Source organism: Archocentrus centrarchus, chromosome 4 (assembly GCF_007364275.1).
Source record: "Archocentrus centrarchus isolate MPI-CPG fArcCen1 chromosome 4, fArcCen1, whole genome shotgun sequence".
Lineage (NCBI taxonomy): Eukaryota > Metazoa > Chordata > Actinopteri > Cichliformes > Cichlidae > Archocentrus > Archocentrus centrarchus.
Window position 1 is genome coordinate 32,294,307 of NC_044349.1, and position 24,331 is coordinate 32,318,637.

The following is a 24,331-nucleotide window of genomic DNA, read 5'->3' on the forward strand; positions in this document are numbered from 1 at the left end:
TGCCTTCTTTTATTTCCTTGTTCAGGTGTGTGCTTTTGTCCTCTTTATTATGGCATGCTTTTTTACATCTCATTGCTCTTTAAATGTTTTTATTTATCTTTACCTCTCCTCTCCTCTCCTCTCCTCTCCTCTCCTCCTGGTGAGCTATTGCCTTTGTGATACATTTTGACAGTGACATTAATGAAAGTACTGTACATTTAACAACCTATAGCTCTGGAAATTCTTCTGCATTCTTTTTCATTGCTCACACAGACACCCACACACACATATACACACCTAAAACAATACACTCAACTTTGTGCTCACATAAATACATCAGTCAGGTCTGTACACCTGTGAACACATTGAAAAAGTGTGTTTTGTAATTTTTTATTTTTTTTCACATATGCTCGACTTCATTAAAGGACGAATTGTGATAACAGAGTGAGGGATCTGTTAGGCTGACAAGATATGGTGAGAAAGATTATGTGGGCAGAAAAGAGCAAGTGGAGATGAATTAATAGGTGGGGAAAAGGTGGTTAAGAGGATGAAAGAGAGGGAGAGAATAGGGACAAGCTGAGGAACAACTTGAGGAAAAGAAACTGTGGGTGAGAGGGGGAACAAGAAAATGCGAAGTAAAGATGGAACAAAGGAGAGAAGACATGAACAGAATATCAACGGTGTTATGGTAGAGTTGCTGTGTGAGCTATGGTATGGCTTTTATTAAACTGGACAGCTATACTTTACCATGTTGAATCCAGATGCATAAAATAAGAAGTAACATTTTAGAAACCTTCATTTTATCAAATCTGCATTTAAATTTGGAATTCTTCACTGACATATTTAAAATTTTAAGTCGTATCATAACAGTAAACTATAAATTTTAATTGCACTTGTTACTTGTAATATGTTGATTACACAGATACTTATAAACCTATTAGTTGGTCAGTTAGTAACATAAAAGTAATTTTTTTATCTGCTGGCTCTGGAGTCTCTAACAAAAGCATTTGCTGGTTTTCCTATGTCATAATCTTAATATCTATTGTGGGACAGACAAAAGCACAGCCTGCATATAAAAGATGGACAGAAGCTGGCTGTGATGAGTGAGGGTGATCTAATGAAATCGAGGGATGCAGCACATTCACAGGGTAGCGAAATGTGAATGGCAAGCAAGGCACACCCTAATGTACACTGCTTTATGCCTTAAAATTAACATGGTCAGTAAGGCTGAAAATCAGCAACTCAGACCAACAAGTTATCAGGAAAGTGTTTACTGAGGTCACACATCAAGGGAGTCAAGACAAGTCTTCTCACAAACTTCTAGCTATATTAATTTGGATAGCTTAATTTCTCTATACAAGAGCACCTAAGCACTTTTATCTAGTATTCACACACATACTCACACTCCAAATGATGCACTGTGTGCAATTTGGCCAAGGATACTTTAACACGTGCGCAAAAGGGGTGGGGGATTGATCCACCAACCTTCTGATTGGTAGACAACCCACTCTAGCACCTGAACCGCAGCACCCTAAGTGGTGCCAATACGCTTACATGAATACTTAGTAGTTGGAAGATTTACTGGATGCAACATCTGAATAATTATGGGAATGCTAAGAGCAGCTTCTTGTTCAAACTCTACATTTGAATACAGGTGTCTGCTTAATGTAATTCTAGTACACCTAGATCTCAATAAGAAGTCCTGTGTGCAGATGACATCATGTGTTTGCTTTCCTATTTATTCAGTTTTGCTCTTAATCTCATTCGTGCATATGTGCAGCATTATAAACCAACCTGCCAAGCAATGCTCAGAGCTTTCATGTGTAATCTCTGCTGTAGCTGTTTATATGTTGTGCCTATTAATGCATCCATGTGTAGTGCACATGTGTAGCTCTTTTTATAGGCATTATAGGTATGTTAGCATTAAAATACTAGTACTTAAATTGTAGTTTGTGTATTTTGGTGCCTAAAGAAGTTACTATTTTTCTGTGTATATGTGTGTCCTTTGTGTAATGTCGTCAGAGTGTGGCATGTGAAGTTTTGACCTGAGTATGAACTCAGCACTGACATTTACAAGGCCTTTATGTTGCTGCTGCTGTGTATTTGTGTGGGTGTGTTTGTGTGTGCGTCTGAGTGACTGTGCACATTCCCTGGAGGGCACACACATGGATGCACAGATACATAGTCACACACACTTGGGTTCATCAGTGGAATGACTGCAGAAACTGCAAAGAAAATATTCAGCCTCTTGTTATTTAATAACTGGCTCAGAAAAGTATCTCAGCAACTATTTTCACCAAGTCTTCAGAACTGTTGGGTGTAGCCATATAACTTTTTTTTCTTTTGTTTTTATTCTTTTTGGCATTTGTAAATTATTTTTAAATGACAAATTAGTTTTATGCAAATGAAATCAAAATTACATCTAAAATTACCCAAATGTTAAATTTGTCTGATAATCTCCAGATACACAGCAGTTATTACAGGCTTTTGTCTCTCTCTCTCTCTCTCTCTCTCTCTGCTTCAGGTGTGGAGAAAGAGCTTCTGTCTGAAGGAGCACCTGTGATTGTTTGGAGACTCATCGAGGCTATTGAGAAACATGGTAAGAGAAAAAGTGACGTCATTGTGTAACGAGCATACTCATTAGCAGGTCACTGAACAGCCAGTAATGGAGACCATTACTGTAACTCACTGAGTCAAGTTCTTGGTTTTTTGAAAAATTGTAAATATAGTCACAGTAAAAAGACTGTTCACACTGATAATAAGGTTTTACATATTAGGACAAAAAAAAAAAAAAAAATTGGTCTTTAGCAGCTTCTAAAATTATTTGAATTTAACCTCAGGTATAAAACAACACATAGCTGATACAACTTTTTCTATTTATTAAATAAAAATAAATCCAAAATAAAGAAGCAGTGTGTGAACTTGAAGTTGTAGTTTTCTATATGACCTTGTCAGTCTCTCACATCTTTGTGAATAAACTTTGGCCCACTCATCTTTATAACTTTAAGTTCCTTGAAGTTTGAGAGCATTCATTTATACACAGCCATCTTAAGGTCCCGCCACAGCATTTCAGAAAAAGTCTGCTCTTATAGATGTGGTCACACTTGCTGATGATCGAGTAAACCAAGTACATTTGATTAGCAGCACCTAGCTGCTACTTACCCTGTTAATTGCTATGGAAGCAGTAAGGACATACTAAATTTTTCACACACTGGTTGTATTTCAATTCAATTCAATTTTATTTATATAGCGCCAAATCACAACAAACTGTCGCCTCAAGGCGCTTTGTATTGTGGGTAAAGACCCTACAATAATACAGAGAAAACCCAACAGTCAAAACGACCCCCTATGAGCAGCACTTGGTGACAGTGGAAAGGAAAAACTCCCTTTAACAGGAAGAAACCTCCAGCAGAACCAGGCTCAGGGAGGGGCAGTCATCTGCCGCGACCGGTTGGGCTGAGGGGAGAGAAAGACATGCTGTGGAAGAGAGCCAGAGATTAATAATAATTAATGATTAAATGCAGAGTGGAGTATAAACAAAGTAAATAAGGTGAATGAGAAACAGTGCATTATGTGAACCCCCCAGCAGACTAGACCTATAGCAGCATAACTAAGGGATGGTTCAGGGTCACCACATCCAGCCCTAACTATAAGCTTTAACATAAAGGAAAGTTTTAAGCCTAATCTTAAAAATAGAGAGGGTGTCTGTCTCCCGAATCCAAGCTGGAAGCTGGTTCCACAGAAGAGGCGCCTGAAAGCTGAAGGCTCTGCCTCCCATTCTACTCTTAAGTATCCTAGGAACCACAAGTAAGCCAGCAGTCTGAGAGTGAAGTGCTCTGTTGGGGTGATATGGTACTATGAGGTCTTTGAGATAAGATGGTGCCTGATTATTCAAGACCTTGTATGTGAGGAGAAGAATTTTAAATTCTATTCTAGATTTAACAGGGAGCCAATGAAGAGAAGCCAATATGGGAGAAATCTGCTCTCTCTTTCTAGTCCCTGTCAGTACTCTAGCTGCAGCATTTTGGATCAGCTGAAGGCTTTTCAGGGAGCTTTTAGGACAGCCTGATAATAATGAATTACAATAGTCCAGCCTAGAAGTAATATTTTGGTTAAATAAATACTGTAAGTACTTAAGTTTAAAACCTGGTAAAGACCAGATACATTTTATGATGATGTTTTGTTATGATAGAACTGAAAGGGGGTGTACATTGTTTTTACCATGATTGTACAGCTTTTTGGTTGTACTTTGATTTGAAGGTTTTTTTCCTATTAAGCACTCCTTTTGCTTCATTTTCTGTTTTTTGTGTTATGGGTTATGTTCTTAGTTTTGCTCATTTGCAGCCTAATCCTTTCTTTAGGCTATGTGTAGTTTTGCTATGTTTTGATTCCCACGTCCTCCTGTTCTGTCAGTTTTGATTGATGTGTCTGTTTTGATTCTTATGTCTTTGGCCATTGTCTTGCATCTCATATTTAGTTTCACTTCCCTGTGTTTTCTTATGTGTCAAGTCTATGTTTGTATCACTTTAACTTCCTGTTTCATTTTGACAGTCCTTTGTCCTGTGCACTTTGTGTTTAGTTTTGCTTCCCCTGGTCTCTTCTCTGTAATTATGTTCAGCTGTGATCCCCACCTGTTGTCACTCCCCTCATTCTCATTTGTGTAGTTATTGTTTGCTTTTTGTCTTTGTCCTTTGTCATGCCCTCGTCGTTGTGATTGATTTCCCTGCTGTGTGCTCTCTTGTTCATGTTTTGTTCATGCTCAAATTAAGTTAAATTCAAGTGAGTTTAGTCTTTGGTTCTGCTGGCTCCCGTCCAGCTTCGTTAATGTGTTGTGCCTGTGCAAATAAAGCTGAGATCCAAGCTTAGCTTTTCCCTCTGGGGTCCTCTGCCTTGCCTGCCACTGCAATATATGACAAAAACTGTTTTTGGAGCAGTATGAGTCCTGATTATTATTATTATTATTATTATTATTATTATAATTATTATTATTAATAATAATAATAATAATAATAATAATAATAATAATAATAATAATCGCCCTGTGGGCAATGTTTGTCCTCCAAACTCAAGGGTCCTGTGCAGTATCTTAGCTGTTCCTAGGACTGCACTCTTCTGGACAAAGATTTTGGATGTCGTTCCTGGAATTTGCTGGAGCCACTCTCCCAGTTTGGGGGGACAAGTTGAGGAACAACTTACACATCCTCTCTAGCTCTTCTCTCAGCCCTTGGTATTTCTCGAGCTTCTCATGTTCCTTCTTCTTGATGTTACTGTCACTTGGTATTGCTACATCTATCACTACGGCTTTCTTCCTCTGCTTGTCCACCCCTACTATGTCCTGTTGGTTAGCCATCACCAGTTTGTCTGTGTGTCCCACAGGCTCTTAGCTCGATCATTCTCTACCACCCATGGGTGTGTATCCCATTTTGACCTCAGGACTTGGGGGTCAAAGTTGGCACAGATGTTCCTGTATACTATGCCAGCTAATTGGTTATAGCGTTCCATGTATGCTCTGCCTGCTACCAGCTTGCACCCTGCTGTTATGTGCTGGATTGTCTCAGGGGCATCTCTGCACAGCCTGCACCTGGGTTCTTGTCTTGTGTGATAGACCTCATCGTCTTTCAATCTTGCGCTTAGAGCTTGTTCCTGTGCTGCCATGATTAGTGCCTCTTTGCTATCCTTCAATCCAGCTTTGTCCAGACATTGGTAAGATTTTTCAATATCAGCCACTTCTTCAATCTGCCGGTGGTACATGCCATGCAGAGGCCTGGCCTTCCATGATGGTTCCTGTTCTTCATCCTCCACTTTCTATGCTGGGTTTCTGCTACCTGAGGTATTCACTAAGCACATGATCATTTGTGGCCATCTTTCTGATGTACTCATGGATCTTTGTTGTTTCATTTAGGATAGTGGTTCTGACACTAAGTAGTCCCTGGTCTCTTTTCTTTCTGCTTAGCATACAGTCTCAGGGTGCTGGTTTTGGGGTGAAACCCTCCATGCATGGTAAGGAACTTTCTTGTCTTGATGTCTGTGGCTTCTATCTTCTCCTTTGGGCACATTACTACCATCCAACTACACTTCTCCAGTCTCAATGACATTCTGATGTCCTTGCTGTAGATCCTAATAGTGTGGATCAATGAATCGATATCTCATTCACTCCTGGCATACAGCTTGATGTCATCCATGTAGAGGAGGTAGCTGATGTTTGCTCCATTCCATAGTTGGTAGCCAATCTTGTTGATAATCTGGTTGAGGGGCTTCAAGGCTATACAGTGTGGGGACAGAGCATCTTTTTGGTAAATCCCGCACTTGATGGTGACTAGTGCAATTGGCTTGAATTTAGTGTTGTTCTCCTGATGAAGGATTTTAGGGTCCTGTAGATATATATATATATATATATATATATATATATATATATATATATATATATATATATATATATATATATATATATATATACTGCTCAAAAAAATAAAGGGAACACTCAAATAGCACATCCTAGATCTGAATGAATGAAATATTCTCATTGAATACTTTGTTCTGTACAAAATTGAATGTGCTGACAACAAAATCACACAAAAATCATCTATGGAAATCAAATTTATTAACCAATGGAGGCCTGGATTTGGAGTCACACACAAAATTAAAGTGGAAAACTACAGGCTGATCCAACTTTGATGTAATGTCCTTAAAACAAGTCAAAATGAGGCTCAGTATTGTGTGTGGCCTCCACGTGCCTGTATGACCTCCCTACAACGCCTGGGCATGCTCCTGATGAGGTGGAGGATGGTCTCCTGAGGGATCTCCTCCCAGACCTGGACTAAAGCATCCGCCAACTCCTGGACAGTTTGTGGTGTAACGTGACGTTGGTGGATGGAGCGAGACATGATGTCCCAGATGTGCTCAATCGGATTCATGTCTGGGGAACGGGCAGGCCAGTCCATAGCTTCAGTGCCTTCATCTTGCAGGAACTGCTGACACACTCCAGCCACATGAGGTCTAGCATTGTACTACATTAGGAGGAACCCAGGGCCAACCGCACCAGCATATGGTCTCACAAGGGGTCTGAGGATCTCATCTCGGTACCTAATGGCAGTCATGCTACCTCTGGCGAGCACATGGAGGGCTCCAAAGAAATGCTACCCCACACCAATACTGACCCACTGCCACACCGGTCATGCTGAAGGATGTTGCAGGCAGCAGATCGCTCTCCACGGTGTCTCCAGACTCTGTCATATCTGTCACATGTGCTCAGTGTGAACCTGCTTTCATCTGTGAAGAGCACAGGGCGCCAGTGGCGAATTTGCCAATCCTGGTGTTCTCTGGCAAATGATAAGCGTCCTGCACGGTGTTGGGCTGTGAGAACAACCCCCATCTGTGGACGTCGGGCCCTCATACCATCCTCATGGAGTCGGTTTCTAACCGTTTGTGCAGACACATGCACATTTGTGGCCTGCTGGAGGTCATTTTGCAGGGCTCTGGCAGTGCTCCTCTTGTTCCTCCTTGCACAAAGGTGGAGGTAGCGGTCCTGCTGCTGGGTTGTTGCCCTCCTACGGCCTCCTCCACGTCTCCTGGTGTACTGGCCTGTCTCCTGGTAGCGCCTCCAGCCTCTGGACACTACGCTGACAAACACAGCAAACCTTCTTGCCACAGCTCGCGTTGATGTGCCATCCTGGATGAGCTGCACTACCTGAGCCATTTGTGTGGGTTGTAGAGTCCATCTCATGCTACCACGAGTGTGAAAGCACCACCAACATTCAAAAGTGACCAAAACATCAACCAGACAGCATAGGTACTGAGAAGTGGTCTGTGGTCCCCACCTGCAGAACCACTCCTGTATTGAATGTGTCTTGCTAATTGCCAATAATTTCCACCTGTTGTCTATTCCATTTGCACAACAGCATGTGAAATTGACTGTCAAGTTGAGTTATATTGTGTTGTTTAAGTGTTCCCTTTATTTTTTCGAGCAGTGTATATACACACACACCATTCAAAGGTTTGAACACACTCACCTATTTATTTGAATACCTGACTTCAAGATTGGCTACTGCACAAAATCACCTCAGCATGTGCACATTTCTGTTTTTCTCTTTCTGGGCTACATAACCAACATGTTTATTAGCGAGCTTTACATATGCTGGAAGGTGTGTTTTAAATGTTGTAGAGAAGCAGGTTAGCTCCTTCTCTGTTGGTTTAATTTTTTATGAGTCTAACCATGCCCTGACTCCAGCTCTGTGCTTATAGATATGAGATTAATACCCATCTTCTCATTCCATCACTTATTTAAAAATAAATCGACCTCCTCCCACATGAGAAATAATAAATAAATGTGTTATAGTTCTGTCTTCTGAGGGCAGCAGGTGAGGAGTTTTATAATTCAGCAGGACTGCATGAAAAATATCATATAATTCAACTATAGCCTGGAGCCTGAATAGCAGACTTGATAATTTGTACAGTATAATGCATATCCATGTTTCTTAGCCCAGAGGAACAGCATATTTTCTGTCTGACACAGTGATTTTCTCTACTGACTTCCTTCCTCTTCTTCTGCGTATGTGTCCTCTCTAGGTCTTAATGATTCACTGTACCAAGCCCCAGCAGCATCCACTGGACCTGTTGAGCTCCACCAGGCTCTAGAATCAGGTACAGACCCCTTCAAAAAAAGATGAATACTAGAGCAAATGTAATATATTCAGTGAGCATTTGTTGTAAGCTTTATATGACTGTAAACATCTAAACGCATCTTAATGTGACCTATCTGACACAATTAGAGTTTTATTGAAATTATAAAGCATGGGCATGCACTCAGGGCAATCAAGGAAAGTAGCCCTTAACCAATTAGATTTAAATATAGACATAATTTTTAACCATACCACAATGAAAGTGATCTCTTTCTTTATGTGCCATAATGCCTGTTTGCATCCTCTAGCTTATGCCCATCTTGGGCCACAGTTGGTTATTGTCTCTGGAAGCTACCTTGACTAGTATCATGTCAGTATTCAGTTAACAAAGGTTGGAGCTTGTCAAGCTGAGAAGGGAACAGTATTTGTTTTTGGCATTTCAGATATGTATGATGGATAACCAAGTGATCCTTGAAGATCAGCTTTCACCACTATGTGATGAGTTACAATGTGGCATGCTTTATTATAAACATTAGCAGATGCATTTTGCAACAAATTGATCTGTGATTTATTTCAGCAGATAATTATTAAGGCTTTGCTGTTCAGATGGTTAGAGAATATTAATTCTGTAATAGTTAATTAATTGATGATCATATTTTAAACTGTAGGGAGATCACCACAGCTGTTAGCACCAAAAACTCTCACAGCTGCTCAGTAGGCCTGTGAGGCTGGGATGAAAAATGTTATAACCCTTACCAATATATCAAAGGTAAAACACCTGTTATTTTGTAAAACAGGGATGGTAGTATTGATAAGAATAATAAGTATCAGTAACAATAAGCAATATAATAATCTATGTCTGTATTTATAAAATTATAAGAATACCTATTTCTTCTTTTTTTTTTTTTTACCGTGTTTTAGCAGGGTAGCAATTGTTGTCAGTCATACAACCTATTGGCAAAACAGAGGTTTTACACTTCACTCTTCAGGGTTCTAGCCAGAAAAAACTTCAGCCCAGCGCCTGTGTGTCAGGGGGTGGGGGCTAATTAGCATGAGCTTGATAATTAGCTAGTCAAGCCTGCCCTCACCTCAGCATAGCTCTTGTCGGCAAGCAACCATGACAGTGCGACGCACAGCTGTAGAAAAGAAAAAAACGGAGACCAAACTTTTACTCCTTTTTTAAATTTAATGTTAAAACACCACATTTCTACATCAAGGAATACAGATGGGTGAATGATTCATTTCCAAATATATTGAAAGTACTCTCTAGTAAGAATTAAATTTAAATAAATCTATCCTGCTATGAAGCTTAACTTTAATTTCAGCCAAACCGATTTGCTCAGGAACAAATGAAACATCGAAATAAACCAAAAATCAGCGGTTAGAGATCATTTGAGTGAATTATATCTGTGTTTAACTGTGTTAAGCGGCGAAAGCCAGCGAGGGTTTGAAAAGGATGTGACAGGAGTCAGGCGTTCTTCTCCCGGTATAGCAAGCCTTGATTGGCCGGTCAGCACACAGTTGGCGCGGCAAGCTGCTGGCAGAGCAGCAGGGATGGTCATCTCCGAATATGTTTTGCAATTAAGTCATATCTTGATAAATCGAGCAGATATTTGAGGTTTATACATCTGCATTCTCAACTGAAAACATCTTAAAAGTTTATTTTGTGTCACAGAAACAGTCATATTTATGACTTTTTGGCCACTATCCTCTGCCATTGCTGCATTTGAGTTTTGCTGCGCAATGGATTATGAGATATGGTAGGCCATGAAGGATACACCGGACCCATCCTTCAAATCTGGACACATTCGTCGACCGCATTTGGAGGAGCCTTCGAATTTGGACAGCCTTTGTCACCTTGCTGTGACGTAATTGGCCTACAAATGTGGCCTTCGAAGGATGCAGCCCCTAAATTTGGACACAGCTATAGTATGAAGCATTGGAACTAAAAGAAAGAGTTGAAAGGGAAAGCAATCAAATAATAATAGTTTGTTTTTCAGGAGTTGGACACGGCTCCTTTTTTCTAGGAAAGGAATTTTTGATTCGTCAGCATACCAAGACATTTTGGACAATTTCATACTTTTCATGCAATTTCATGTGCGAACAGTTTGGGGATGGTCCCTTCCTGTTCCAACATGATTGTGCACCAGTGCACAAAGCAAGGTCCAGAAAGACATGGATGAACTAGTTTGGTGTGGAAGAACTTTAACCCTGACTTCAACCCAGTGAAAACCTTTGGGATGAATTACACCAGGGACTGCAAGCCAGGCCTTCTTGTCCAACGTCAGTATCTGCGCTTGCAATAACTATTTGTCAACAGATGCAACCCTTTTGTCTCTGGACAGCTGACAAGAGCTGGCTAAACAATAGTTAGTTATAAGCTAACATTATACTGGCTATTGTTTTGCTTGAGTGTCATTGAAATCACCCTTTCCCTGTGATAAATAGTTTGATTAAATTCTCAAATTGTACAAGAGTTTATTCACCAAACATCAGAGTCTAACAAAGTTGCATCCGCTCCAAAGACAGTTTCACTAATGCCAGCTTGCAGAGCAGCAACCAGAGGCTAACAGTAATTAACCAAGGCAAAAACAGCAGTGCTTAGCGAAAGTATTGTTGTCATCGGTCAGAAGTGAGCTTCTCTGACTCATCAACCCATACCGGACTTCTTTCATAAAGTTTTACACCTTCTTCCAGAGTAAATAAAGGTGGATGCTTCTAGTAACACGTATGCTGGGGATGGCTATTATGAAATACAGCCTAAATTTAATGTTTTTGATCACTCTTTGCTGACTAAAACACGTTTGGCCTATAGTGGCCACCGCAGTTTAGGCTCATGCACTTGAATTGAGGGGGTAAGAAAACAGGACTCAGTTGCCTGCAGTCTGCAATCTACTGACATCTAGCAGTGAAAATTTTTATACACTCTAACTTTAAAACAGACCACTCATTACTTCTGTCCTCTTGCTCCATACCAGGTAACAATAATTGCACAAACGTAATTGTTCCATCCATAGTTGTCCTGAATACAGTTAAACTGATGCAGGTATTTGTCACACTTAAATGTTTCAGCTCATCAAACAATTTATATAAGACAAAATTAAGTCGAGTAATTACAACATGCAGTTTTTAAATTATGATTTAGTTTATCAAGGGAAAAAAGCTATCCAAACCTTTGTGGCCCTATGTGAAAAATTTCACCCCCCCCCCCCCCCCCCCCCCCCCCACACACACACACACACACACACACACACACACACATTTGACCACATTTTTCGGAAAGCTGAGTTCAATTTTTAGTTCCATCACTAGCTACACTGAGGCCTGATTACTGCTGGACTTGTTGACTCAAGAAATCACTTAAAAAGAACTTGTCTTACAAAGTGAAGTAGGCTATCCATCCATCTATCCATTTTTTCTGCTTAAGTGGGGACAGCAACCTAAGGAGAGAAGCCCAGGCCTCCCTCTCCACAGCTACCTCCACCAGCTCATCCGGGAGAGATCTCTCCAACGTGTCCTGGGTCTTGCCTAGAACACCTCACCCAAGAGGCGCCCAGGAGGCATCCTAGTCAGATGTCTGAACCACCTCAACTGGCTCCTTTCGATGTGGAGGAGCAGTGGCTCTACTTTGAGCCCGTCCTGAATGGCTGTGCTCCTCACCCTACCTCTAAGGGAGAGGCCAGCCACCCTTCTGAGGAAGCTCATTTCTGCCACTTGTATTCACGATCTCCTTCTTTCAGTCACTACCCAAAGCTAATGACTATAGGTGAGGGTAGGGACGTAGCTCGACCGGTAAATCGACACCTTCGCTTTTACGCTCAGCTCCCTCTTCACCACGACAGACCAGTACAGCATCAGCATCACTGCAGACGCTGCCTCGATCCATCTGTTGATTTCCCATTCCTTTCTTCTTTCACTAATAAGACCCCGAGATACTTGAACTCCTCCACCTGCGGCAGCAACTCATCCCTGAGCCAGAGTGGGCACTCTACCCTTTTCCAGCTGAGGACCATGGCCTCAGACTTAGAGGCACTAATTCTCATGCCAGCCGCTTCACACTCAGCTGTGAATCATTCCACTGCGAGCTGGAGGCCACCACCTGATGAAGCCAACAGGACCTCATCATACATAAAATGCAGAGATGAGATTCTGAGGCCTCCAAGGTGGAACCCTTCCGCCACTTGGCTACACCTAGAAATTCTGTCCATAAAAATTATGAACAGAATCAGTAACAAAGAGCAGCCCTGGTGAAGCCCAGCACCCACAGGAAATGAGTCCAACACATCATTCCACAAACTAAATAAACTCAAGAACAGATGAGAAACAAAGTAATTGACATCTATCAGTCTGGAAAGAGATACAAAGCCATTTCTAAGTCTTTGGGACTCTAGTAAACCATGCTGTGAGCCATTATCCACAACTGGAGAAAACTTGGAATAGTGGGGAACCTTTCCAGAAATGGCCAACCTACCAAAATGACTCCAAGAGTACATAAGTGACTCATCCAAGAGGTCACAAAAGAACCCAGAACATCTAAAGAACTCCAGGCCTCACTTGCCTCAGTTAATATCAGTTTTCATGACTCAACAAGAAATAACCTGGGTAAAATGGCATAATTGGGAGAGTTCCAAGGCAAAAACCACTGCTGACCAAAAAATGTCTTGATGATCCCCAAGACTTTTGGGAAAACTAGTCCATTTAGCATTCAGTTAAATTTGCAGCTGTCTGAAGTTGTTAAATGTAGGAATTCAAACATAGTTTAAATCTTAGTTCCAGAAATAAGCAAGAAACATGAAGAAAATTCACAAAGCACTGACCCTGTCAGAATGTGATAACTTTAAAGAATCCCAAGAGATGAGCAAAGGAGGGAAATCCAAAGTTTGGGCATTTCCAAATTTTGTTTCATTCCATCTTTATTCACTGCAAATATATCATGACTTCATGGGATGAATCTTTCATTTTCCAATAATATTCTAAACTTGAAAAATGAGACCCAGGTTGTGTGAAGTGAACAAAATCCCTTTAAATATTTTTATTCAAGAGATTTGAATGTAAAGGCCATGAATGAAAACAGATGACTGATTATAATGGATATTTTTCTCACTGTATATCCAGTTTTCTGCAATAAAAATCAATAATTCAAGCAGTATATTTAGATTTAACAATATATTTAGTGTAAAAGACATGGCAGATGCATGTCGATACATATACACACACCTGGCCTCCTTTAGATTTTCACCATGGGGACAAACTATACGCATATTCAAAGTTATTGAATTAAAAGAGCTGACATGTAGGCACTCAGAGAAATATATAATGCACGCTGGACATTTGCAGCCAGATATGTGTTGAGACATAAAGGGGCTGCATGAGAGAAATCCTACCCAATTTATGATGCAGAATGAGGAGAAATGCAGTCACTCATATCCTGTAGTCACAATGGTTTTCTGTAGAATATGTGTCTAACAGAGGTGGACAGATTTTATGGAAATTATTTCAAAAATGGTAGGTTGTGGACAGATTTGTGCTGATGTAAATGTGAGGTCATATGAACTCACATTTATTGAATTTACTGAATATTGAAGTGCAGGGCAGGGTGGTCTTATCAGTCTGTGTCATGTGAGTAGAAGTGCAGAAAGATGGTAGGAGGGCGAAGAGTAAAAAAGAAATCTTCTTTGCCTTGTGTGTCTTTGAATTATGGTTTTAAATTACACAGTCAGATGAACTACAAAGCAAAAAATATGTAATGTTTTTTTAAATAATAGACTCTAAATAAATGATCACGGTGGCTAATATAACATCATCTTTTGATTTGTGGAATGCACATGTTGAAGCATTAATTTTAGCATTTTGGCCACCACTGTGTTTTCTGCAGCCACAAGTAATCATATTTGGATGATGGGGTGGAGTGCTAAGTTATCATTTAATTGTAGCAAGCTTGTGCTTTTGTTCTTTTTTGTTCTTCTCATGCTTATACTCATGCTCAAGTCAGGTCATGTCTTCAGTTTAGTTTGCATCTCTGCTGCTGGCACCCGTCCAGCTTTGTCTTTTGTGTTACATTCAAGAGATTAAAAGCTGAAACTTAAATTTAATTCACACCTCCTGAGTCAGTGCTGCATTGGGGTCCTCTTCCTTGCCTGCCTCAGCAGTACATGACACTAAAAGCAGAAACTACAGCTCCAATTTGAACATTTGAGGCATAGCAGACTGCTGAGTTATGAATAAAGTTCACCCACTGTACCATTGTTATAAAGGAGAAAATATTCATAGAGCCCCAAACCATATTTTGTAACAGGAAGGCCATAAACATTTTATTGCTATAAAGCTGGACATTTTAACATGGAAGTTGGGATTGGCTTATTTCGGGAGACAGTCTAAAATGGCCTTTAGAGGAACCACCGTTTTGTCACTTCTGCACTTTTCAGCTCCAAATGTTGGTTTTCATCAGAGAACAGACTGCAAATAGATAAATATTAAGGTGTTTTTGTTTTTTCTTTTGCTGGTCTTACTGCCATAATGCATTGTAAACCTACATGGGCTTTTATGTTTTTAACTTCTCTGTTAAACATATTGAGTTTACACATAATAATGTGCTATATAAATAAAAGTACTATTGCCATTTAAGTTCAAGTAAGTTCATCTAATTATACCATCAAGTAAATTTTGCATTGTAATCATGGATGCACAGAAAATAAAATAAGATCCTACTTAAGATCCAAAACAAACGTACAATTGACAGTTTTCCAGCTTTGAAGTTACTTTTGCAAATGAAATTCACATTCAAGCTTGAAAGTGAATTTCTAGAAGAACTTAAACATTTGGAAGTTACTGGATTATTAGAGCGCAGTGCAACATCAGCCACTCTGCAGGAAGTGTATCTGAGCTGCTGCAGTACTGTGCCTCTCTCTGTGATTTGCACTGCATGAGTTATGGAATAATGTTATGTAACAGGGAGTTGTTTGTTGTACAGAAATTCTCAGGCTATTCCACAGCCTCAGATCCTGCCTAACTGACATGAGTGGATGTATGTGTTTATTTTGGCTGGTATGTTGCATGTATACAGTACTTTCCTGTAAAAATCAGTGTGAGTGTATCTGTGTGTGAGTTACTCTCAAAGCTTTGGAGAACATTACCTCATCAATTTGACCTGTGATTGGTACATGGCCTGAACGTAGCCATGGCAACAGCTAGCCTTTTTTTAGCAGACTGGTTCTGCTGTGCCCACACAGTGCTCAGTGTGTTGGCCCAGTAACTGTGTGTGCTGGAACTTCTATATCTGTGAGTACCGGTATGTGTTTCACACCTAAAGAGTGACAACATTTGCAAAAGAAAAGACATTCGCTGTCATTTACTAACATTTATGCATAAATCTGTCTGTAAATTGTACGTGGAAATGTTTTATGCACAAATCAGTGATTTAGCAGTATTTTGAACCTGAATTTGTTCATATTTTACAAACAACTTTAAAAGTTTGTCTGAATGGTGGTGCACAACAAAAGTGATGCTTGGTTATTCGTGCACTGCTAAATTTCATGCCCAGTGACTTGTTTTACACAGTGAATGAACTGAAGCTTTCACTAAGACTCATTACAAGCTAAAGAAGGATTATTTTGAACTGCTTTTAAAGTATGCTGAGCTATAGTAGAATCTAAGATTTTTGTTTTCTCTTTTTAAAGTAGGGACTTTTTCTTTTCTTTTTTTTATACATATATATCTATTCATATAGATAACAAAAGAAATTCTGGGAGGATTAAAATGATTACCAATTCATGAATGAGTGGTAAGTTCAAAAGAATACTCTGGCAGGAAAAAGTATTAGTAAGGAAACACATCATGCCAAAGAAAGTAGTGATGGGAGGTCCGGCTCTTTTCGAGAGTCAACTTACAGCTCCTAAATAGCTCTTCATTTAGCATCACTTAGAGCCATCTATTATATCCTAATTTAGCAATTTTGAATGGTTTGTGTGATGGCAAGCAATTTTTCATTCAGCATTTTTTTTTTTTTTTTGGTTACAAAGAAATTGCACTGTTATTACTGTTAAACATTTTAAGTGACCAACTGAACACAGAACCTCAGTAACCACAGCAAACAATTAAATAAAGGCTGCATGTATTAAAATCTGCCTCCCCATCTCTCTATCCTCTGTGTACCTGGCCTGTACCACTACACTCACTGTCTTCATAGCATCTGCCCAGCTTGCTTCTTTCACATAATGGTATGTTCCTATTCTCTCTTTGCACGTGATTGGCTGCATGGTCTGACCATCAAAATAAAGTCCCACCCCTGCCTGCATGGATACTCAGTAGAGCTGAGGAAGATTTGGCTCTTCCCCAAGTCAGCTCTTGCGTTAGCTATAAAGAATCGACTCTTAGAGCCAGCTCGTTAGCAAACAACACATCACTAAAAGAAAGTTTGCTGAATTATGGAAGCACAACTTTCTTTGTGAATAAGTGCGGTTGAATGTGTCTCTGGTGAAATCTTTCTGGGTATGTGTGTCTATATACTTTTAAGTGAGTTAAAAGTAGTTGTTTATGATGATTACATGTTAGTGTTCACACATATGCAAATACATAAACACTGTGCTACAGCACAGAGTGGGCAGTGTCTGTTTTTTGGAAATGATGACTCATGTTTGCTTAAGCGAACAGAATATAAACACACTGTGCATAAAAACATACAGAGACACTGCAGTACAGTCCACTCACCAATCCATGATTGCTTATTTTAAAAACTTAATAAGAACTATCTCACACTCTTTCTTAACAGTTCCATATCATGATTCAGATAGATAAGGACATAACACTTTACATCTTTCTTCATGTCTTCCCATCCAATACATTAATTGGTTGCCTCTAACAACCTAACAGGCACTCTACAACACTGGAACCATTAAATAGTCTTTTATTTCCTTGAGGCTTTTGTATATAATCTTACATTCCTATCTTAATTCCCTTCTCAACTTTTATGTCTTTTTTATTCACTCATTCATCACCATCCCTTTTCTTCCCCTCCCTGCCTCAGTGACAGGAGCCGCTGAGTTCAGCAAAATACAAATTAAAAGCACTCTCTTCTCCATCTCTCCATCTTTTTCTTCAATCTGCATCTTTCAGTCTGTCTGTGCTACCACTTGTCTAAATTTTTGCTCTGCTATTGGTTTGGAGGTGATGTCATCATCTTCCTCTGGCACCAGTCAACAACCTATTGGAAGCTAGCGATTTTACAGTCAGCCTGGGAGTAAGAAATGCACCCGCACTTACACATATGCACTTGAACAAACATTTGTGCACAATGATGTGCAATGTGGGGGGAAACAGATAGAAAGTGACTGGCTACAGAAGACTCTGCAGCCAGTCAGTTTGTCTTAAAGTACCAAATACTTTGAGTTTATCTTAAAATATTTGGTAAAAATTGATGAGTTGTTCTTTGACACCAAATACAGCAACTTCCAAGTTGTGTATTGAGGAGCATATAACTCTTCTTATAGTAATTGCATTACATTCATAAGCTTTTCACTCAGGAGAGAAAACAAAATTTTTTTTTTGCAGGTGTGTCTATGCATTACTGACACTACAGGGGTTGGACAATGAAACTGAAACACCTGTCATTTTAGTGTGGGAGGTTTCATGGCTAAATTGGACCAGCCTGGTGGCCAATCTTCATTAATTGCACATTGCACCACTAAGAGCAGAGTGTGAAGGTCCAATTAGCAGAGTAAGAGCACAGTTTTGCTCAAAATATTGCAATGCACACAACATTGTGGGTGACATACCAGAGTTTAAAAGAGGACAAATTGTTGGTGCACTTCTTGCTGGCGCATCTGTGACCAAGACAGCAAGTCTTTGTGATGTATCAAGAGCCACAGTATCCAGGGTAATGTCAGCATACCACCAAGAAGGACGAACCACATCCAACAGGATTAACTGTGGATGCAAGAGGAAGCTGTCTGAAAGGGATGTTCGGGTGCTAACCCGGATTGTATCCAAAAAACATAAAACCACGGCTGCCCAAATCATGGCAGAATTAAATGTGCACCTCAACTCTCCTGTTTCCACCAAAACTGTCCGTCGGGAGCTCCACAGGGTCAATATACACGGCCGGGCTGCTATAGCCAAACCTTTGGTCACTCGTGCCAATGCCAAACGTCGGTTTCAATGGTGCAAGGAGCTCAAATCTTGGGCTGTGGACAATGTGAAACATGTATTTTATCTGATGAGTCCACCTTTACTGTTTTCCCCACATCCGGGAGAGTTACGGTGTGGAGAAGCCCCAAAGAAGCGTACCACCCAGACTGTTGCATGCCCAGAGTGAAGCATGGGGGTGGATGAGTGATGGTTTGGGCTGCCATATCATGGCATTCCCTTGGCCCAATACTTGTGCTAGATGGGCGCGTCACTGCCAAGGACTACCGAACCATTCTGGAGGACCATGTGCATCCAATGGTTCAAACATTGTATCCTGAAGGCGGTGCCGTGTATCAGGATGACAATGCACCAATACACACAGCAAGACTGGTGAAAGATTGGTTTGATGAACATGAAAGTGAAGTTGAACATCTCCCATGGCCTGCACAGTCACCAGATCTAAATATTATTGAGCCACTTTGGAGTGTTTTGGAGGAGCGAGTCAGGAAACGTTTTCCTCCACCAGCATCACGTCGTGACCTGGAAACTATCCTGCAAGAAGAATGGCTTAAAATCCCTCTGACCACTGTGGAGGACTTGTATATGTCATTCCCAAGAAGAATTAACGCTGTATTGGCCGCAAAAGGAGGCCCTACACCATACCAATAAATTATTGTGGTCTAAAACCAGGTGTTTCAGTTTCATTGTCCAACCCCTGTACCTCACTGTAAAGTTTATACAATAAATGTAGGACGTAGGGTGTTCTTGAGACATAAAATAAGAGCGTAGAGGTATGGCGTGTTGCTTGACTTTTTCATATAAGAAACAAAAAACTAGCATCTAGTTACTGTTTATCCTTTCATTAACTATACCTATGCCTTCCCCAACTTCCTCAATTGTTTTCTATAGCTGTGGACTGATTTCCATGCAATTGATAGGACAACTCTACTGCAATTTTTTTGTTGTTGTTGGTTTGTCAACATTTTCCTGTCTGCTTTGCATCAGTACCTCTCACTTCACATCTTCTGCATGTGCTGTATCATTAGGTAAGACAATGAACTATGAGTTGCCACTGATACAGTTGTGTGAGTGTGTGTGCAAAACTTTGACAAGACACTTGACAGGTATAGAAAAAGTGCTTGTGAATGAGGCTTCCAGTCCATTTACCAAAGTCAGCAGGGCATTCACTTCATGGAGGTGTTGAAGATCAAATCCAATCCTAATCTGTCTTTATGTTTGCTTTCTGTTAACTGTCACTGCTAACAATTGAAAGCTAATTGCAAGCTCAAGTAAAGGTGTCTTAATCAAATTTTAATCTCGATCATGATTTTGGTTTCCCACCATTAAATAATTGTAATTGAGTGGTAGTGAAAACCTGTGCTCCGTCAATAGAATGCAAAGCAAAAGCGAATCTAATGTCCCCTAAATCACTGTATGGTGACATGCCTGCATAGGCCAACCACAGCTGTTCCCTCTACTGTGAAGTTTCCTGGACAAGTCTGGATGAGTAACACCATGTTACACATGTGCAACAAAAATCAAACATTTGACACAGAAGAAGGTGAAGCCCTTGGAAATACTTTGGATTTAGGGGAAGTGATGTTAACCAAGAACAAATCATATGCAAAGAGTGGGATAGAGTTGTCCATGCCACAGAGCAACACAACTAACTTATTCAACCGCACGAGAACACACCATGAACTATAATTAAAGTATGAAGGCCAAGAAAAAAATACAACACCAACTCAGATGTCCATAAAAGCAAACCTGTACAGGACATCAGTGTATCCATCCAGCTCATAAATACACATGGAAATCAACAACACTATTGCTACTATCACATTTGGCCAAACATATATGTCAGCTAATTACACTGTGTAAAAAAGTATTCAAGAAAATGGTAATAGACAAAAGATATGTTATTATTTTTCCAACGTGGCAACACCTGTGCTGCATGCAAAGCATTGCAAGAGGAAAAGAGAGGGTCCTTTGTATTAAGTTTTTTTCACATCCATCATGCAGGTATAATAATATATTTTCCTCAAAGGGATGTATTAAATTTAGGTGAATGAGGAAGAATGATTTTATTCTGGTGCCAACATTTATATACTAGCAAGAATGTGGCAGATAAAAGTGCCATTTTTGCCACTAAATTAAGTGAATAATCATGACAAATAATCATGATCTCAGTATTGATAAAAATACTCATGATGGCAAATGGGCAAATTCGAACACTTCAAACAAAAAGAACTGGTGAAGAGCTGAGAGGAGTGGATTTCATTGTAAATAACCAGTTTCCCAAGGAGCGATCCAAGGTCCTATTCCCGATCCTGACGATATTCATCCAAGGAGGCTCCCCGGATGTTATTGCAGTCGACAAACTTTACATCGATAGACAACTTTACCATGACCAGAATACTGCTACGTGGCTGTACTGATCTACTAGGTGATCTGTATGCACACAATGCCTTTTTCTGGTGCTTTCTTTCTTTCTACTCTCCTTTTTGAATGGTCTAATAGACATGCCATTATGGGATAATTAATGCCAGTTCAATAAGCATAATGCCTTATTTTTTGTTCTATTTTTTTCTTCCTGTTGTTGTTTTAAATAACTTTGTCTTGGTGTCTGCACTGTTTTATTTCACTTATGTCACTTTTTTATGATACTGTTGGCCATAACATTTTATTACAGAGATTAGAGCATACTATAAGTGTTAAAGGTGCTGCACTGCAGTGGTTTGAATCATATTTATCTAATAGACTCCAATGTGTTCATGTAAATGGGGAGTCTTCTTCAGACACTAAGGTTAATTATGGAGTTAAAATGGTAAATGGACTAGTTCTTATATAGCACTTTTCTACTCTGAGCACTCAAAGTGCTTATACAACACGTTTACTCCATTCATACAAGCACTTCCATGATTAACTAAGCTAAGTGCTTTTTAATTATCTAACATTCATACTCCAACACTTGTGTCGGAGAGCAACTTGGGGTTGAGTATCTTGCCCAAGAACACATTGGCATGTAGCCTGGAGTAGCCAGTAGGTGACCTGCTCTACCTCCTGAGCTACAGCCATCCCAATGCCAACTCTGGATGGCATTACTTTGGTATTACTTAGTGCAATATTTCTAAAATTGGAAACATCCTTTCTCAGACTGATGCTGAAAAGCTCATTCATGCATTTATTACTTCTAGCCTGGACTATTGTAATTCATTATTATCAGGCTGTCCTAAAAGCTCCATGAAAAGTCTTCAGCTGATCCAAAATGCTGCAGCTAGAGTACTGACAGGGACTAGAAAGAGAGAGCAGATTTCTCCCATATTGGCTTCTCTTCATTGGCTCCCTGTTAAATCTAGAATAGAATTTAAAGTTCTTCTCCTCACATACAAGGTCTTGAATAATCAGGCACCATCTTATCTCAAAGACCTCATAGTACCATATCACCCCAATAGAGCACTTCGCTCTCAGACTGCTGGCTTACTTGTGGTTCCTAGGATACTTAAGAGTAGAATCGGAGGCAGAGCCTTCAGCTTTCAGGCGCCTCTTCTGTGGAACCAGCTCCCAGCTTGGATTCAGGAGACAGACACCCTCTCTATTTTTAAGATTAGGCTTAAAACTTTCCTTTTTGATCAAGCTTATAGTTAGGGCTGGATCAGGTGACCCTGAACCATCCCTTAGTTATGTTGCTATAGGGCTAGGCTGCATTTTTCCATAATGCACTGTCTCTTTTCATTCACCTTATTTAATTTGTTTATACTCCACTCTGCATTTAATCATTAATTATTATTAATCTCTGGCTCTCTTCCACAGGATGTCTTTTTTTTTTCTCTCCCCTCAGCCCAACCCTTTCTGTTAAAAGGGAGTTTTTCCTTCCCACTGTCGCGAATTGCTTGCACATAGGGGTCGTTTTGACTGTTGAGTTTTCTCTGTATTATTGTAGGGTCTTTACCCGCAATACAAAGCGCCTTGAGATGACTGTTTGTTGTGATTTGGCGCAACATAAATAAAATTGAATTGAAATTGCATTGAATTGAATTGAATCATGTCTTTTCTCTTTCTCCACTCAGCAGTTTGTTTACATCCCCTTTAGTGCTGAAATGTACTACAACAATGTACAACACACACACACACACACACACACACACTTTTAGTGATCATCCAAAACTCCACCAGTTAGTTTGAAAATAACATTAAGGTTTGTGACATGGAGTACGTGGAGCTGGGTTGAGGGAAAAGAGGCTAAAAATTGTTAATCAGTTGAACGACTTACAGTTACTTATAATTAGTAGCCTGAAAAAAACTGAAACTGGAATTAAATGAAATCATTGATATGAAGACACAATTTCTGGTGCAAAGGCTGCGTTTAGAGAACTTTGAGTATGGAAATAAATCTAGAAAATTCCTTGCTAACCAGCTAAAACTAAATAAAGAAAAAAACTATTTATTCTATTTCTTGACTGGGAACATTACTTATGATCCATCCATCCATCCATTCACTTCCGCTTATCCTGTTCAGGATCTCGGGAGGGCTGGAGCCTATCCAAGCTGTCATAGGGCGAGATGCAGGGTACACTCTGTAATTAACAGATATACATATATATTAGAATTTATAGGGTACAATAAACTGATTTGAATTTTAATGTGAATGCGTACTGCACTGCATGTACGCAAAATGTACATGCCGCACAACTGTACACATCTGTTTTGTGCTGAAAAGTGATTTCCAGTATTTGCCCAAGATATCAATTCATTTTGAGTCATAAAGAACATTTCTGTCACATGGTAGAAATTGCAGTCAGTTTTTGGCAAAGTGATTTTCATATTTAGCGATTCTGTTAAAGTTAGATGCCGTTCTGTGCAGATGTTCTATGATTTCCCACTGTTTTGCTATTTGAACATGTGTGCGCGCACGGAGGGAGAGTGAGAGCTAGAGTGAGAGCTAGAGTCCCGCTTTGTTGTTGCTTTTGGCGTGAATGCGGCACACAGCAACCATTTAATAGTTAATAAAAGGGAAACTTTTGCTGGCAGCAACAGTTTCTTTATTAATGAGGGTAAGAACAAGTCATTTCTTCATTTTAAGTCCTTCATAAATCCTGTGCACCAGTATATTTACCAATATAAGCAAAGATAAAACATTTAAAAAAAAAAAAAAGGAAATCCCTTTTTGACACAAAACCAGAAACCAGAAAACTCCGCTGTCACGTGTTTTTTGTACATACAGCATTCATACTGCGTCCCCTCGTACGCTGTGGCATTGCCCAGGCCTCTCTTCAGCATAGAGGGGGACACCCCCGGACCGTGATTCGTCATTTATTGATTTTTGAGACACCTGACGGCGAGTTTTGTTGCACAAAAGTTGGCAACAGTGCTGGCCGCCGATCGCCAGATTACGTACAAATATAAGCATAGATGAAAATAGGCCAAATCCATCATCGTTTTCTGCGGTTTACTGCGTACGGTTTCCATTTTTGGAACAACGCTTCCACTTCTTGTTGACTTATCTCCAGCGGCTTTGGCTGCTTTCCACACCTGTTGCACTGCACTCACAGCTTGTTCCTGTCTATTGTCGTCAGTAGAGTCATTTTGTGAATCGATGATGGACTATTTTA

The 24,331-nt window shown here is 40.0% G+C and overlaps 1 protein-coding gene across 1 annotated transcript in view; it reads left to right on the forward strand.

Moving 5' to 3' along the window:
- Positions 1-24,331, forward strand: part of pik3r3b (phosphoinositide-3-kinase, regulatory subunit 3b (gamma)) — a 273,792-nt gene that overhangs the window by 81,196 nt on the left and 168,265 nt on the right. The window contains exons 2-3 of the mRNA XM_030727072.1: positions 2,504-2,578; positions 8,545-8,619. Coding sequence (XP_030582932.1) covers positions 2,504-2,578; positions 8,545-8,619 — 150 coding nt within the window. The remainder of the gene's footprint in view (positions 1-2,503; positions 2,579-8,544; positions 8,620-24,331) is intronic.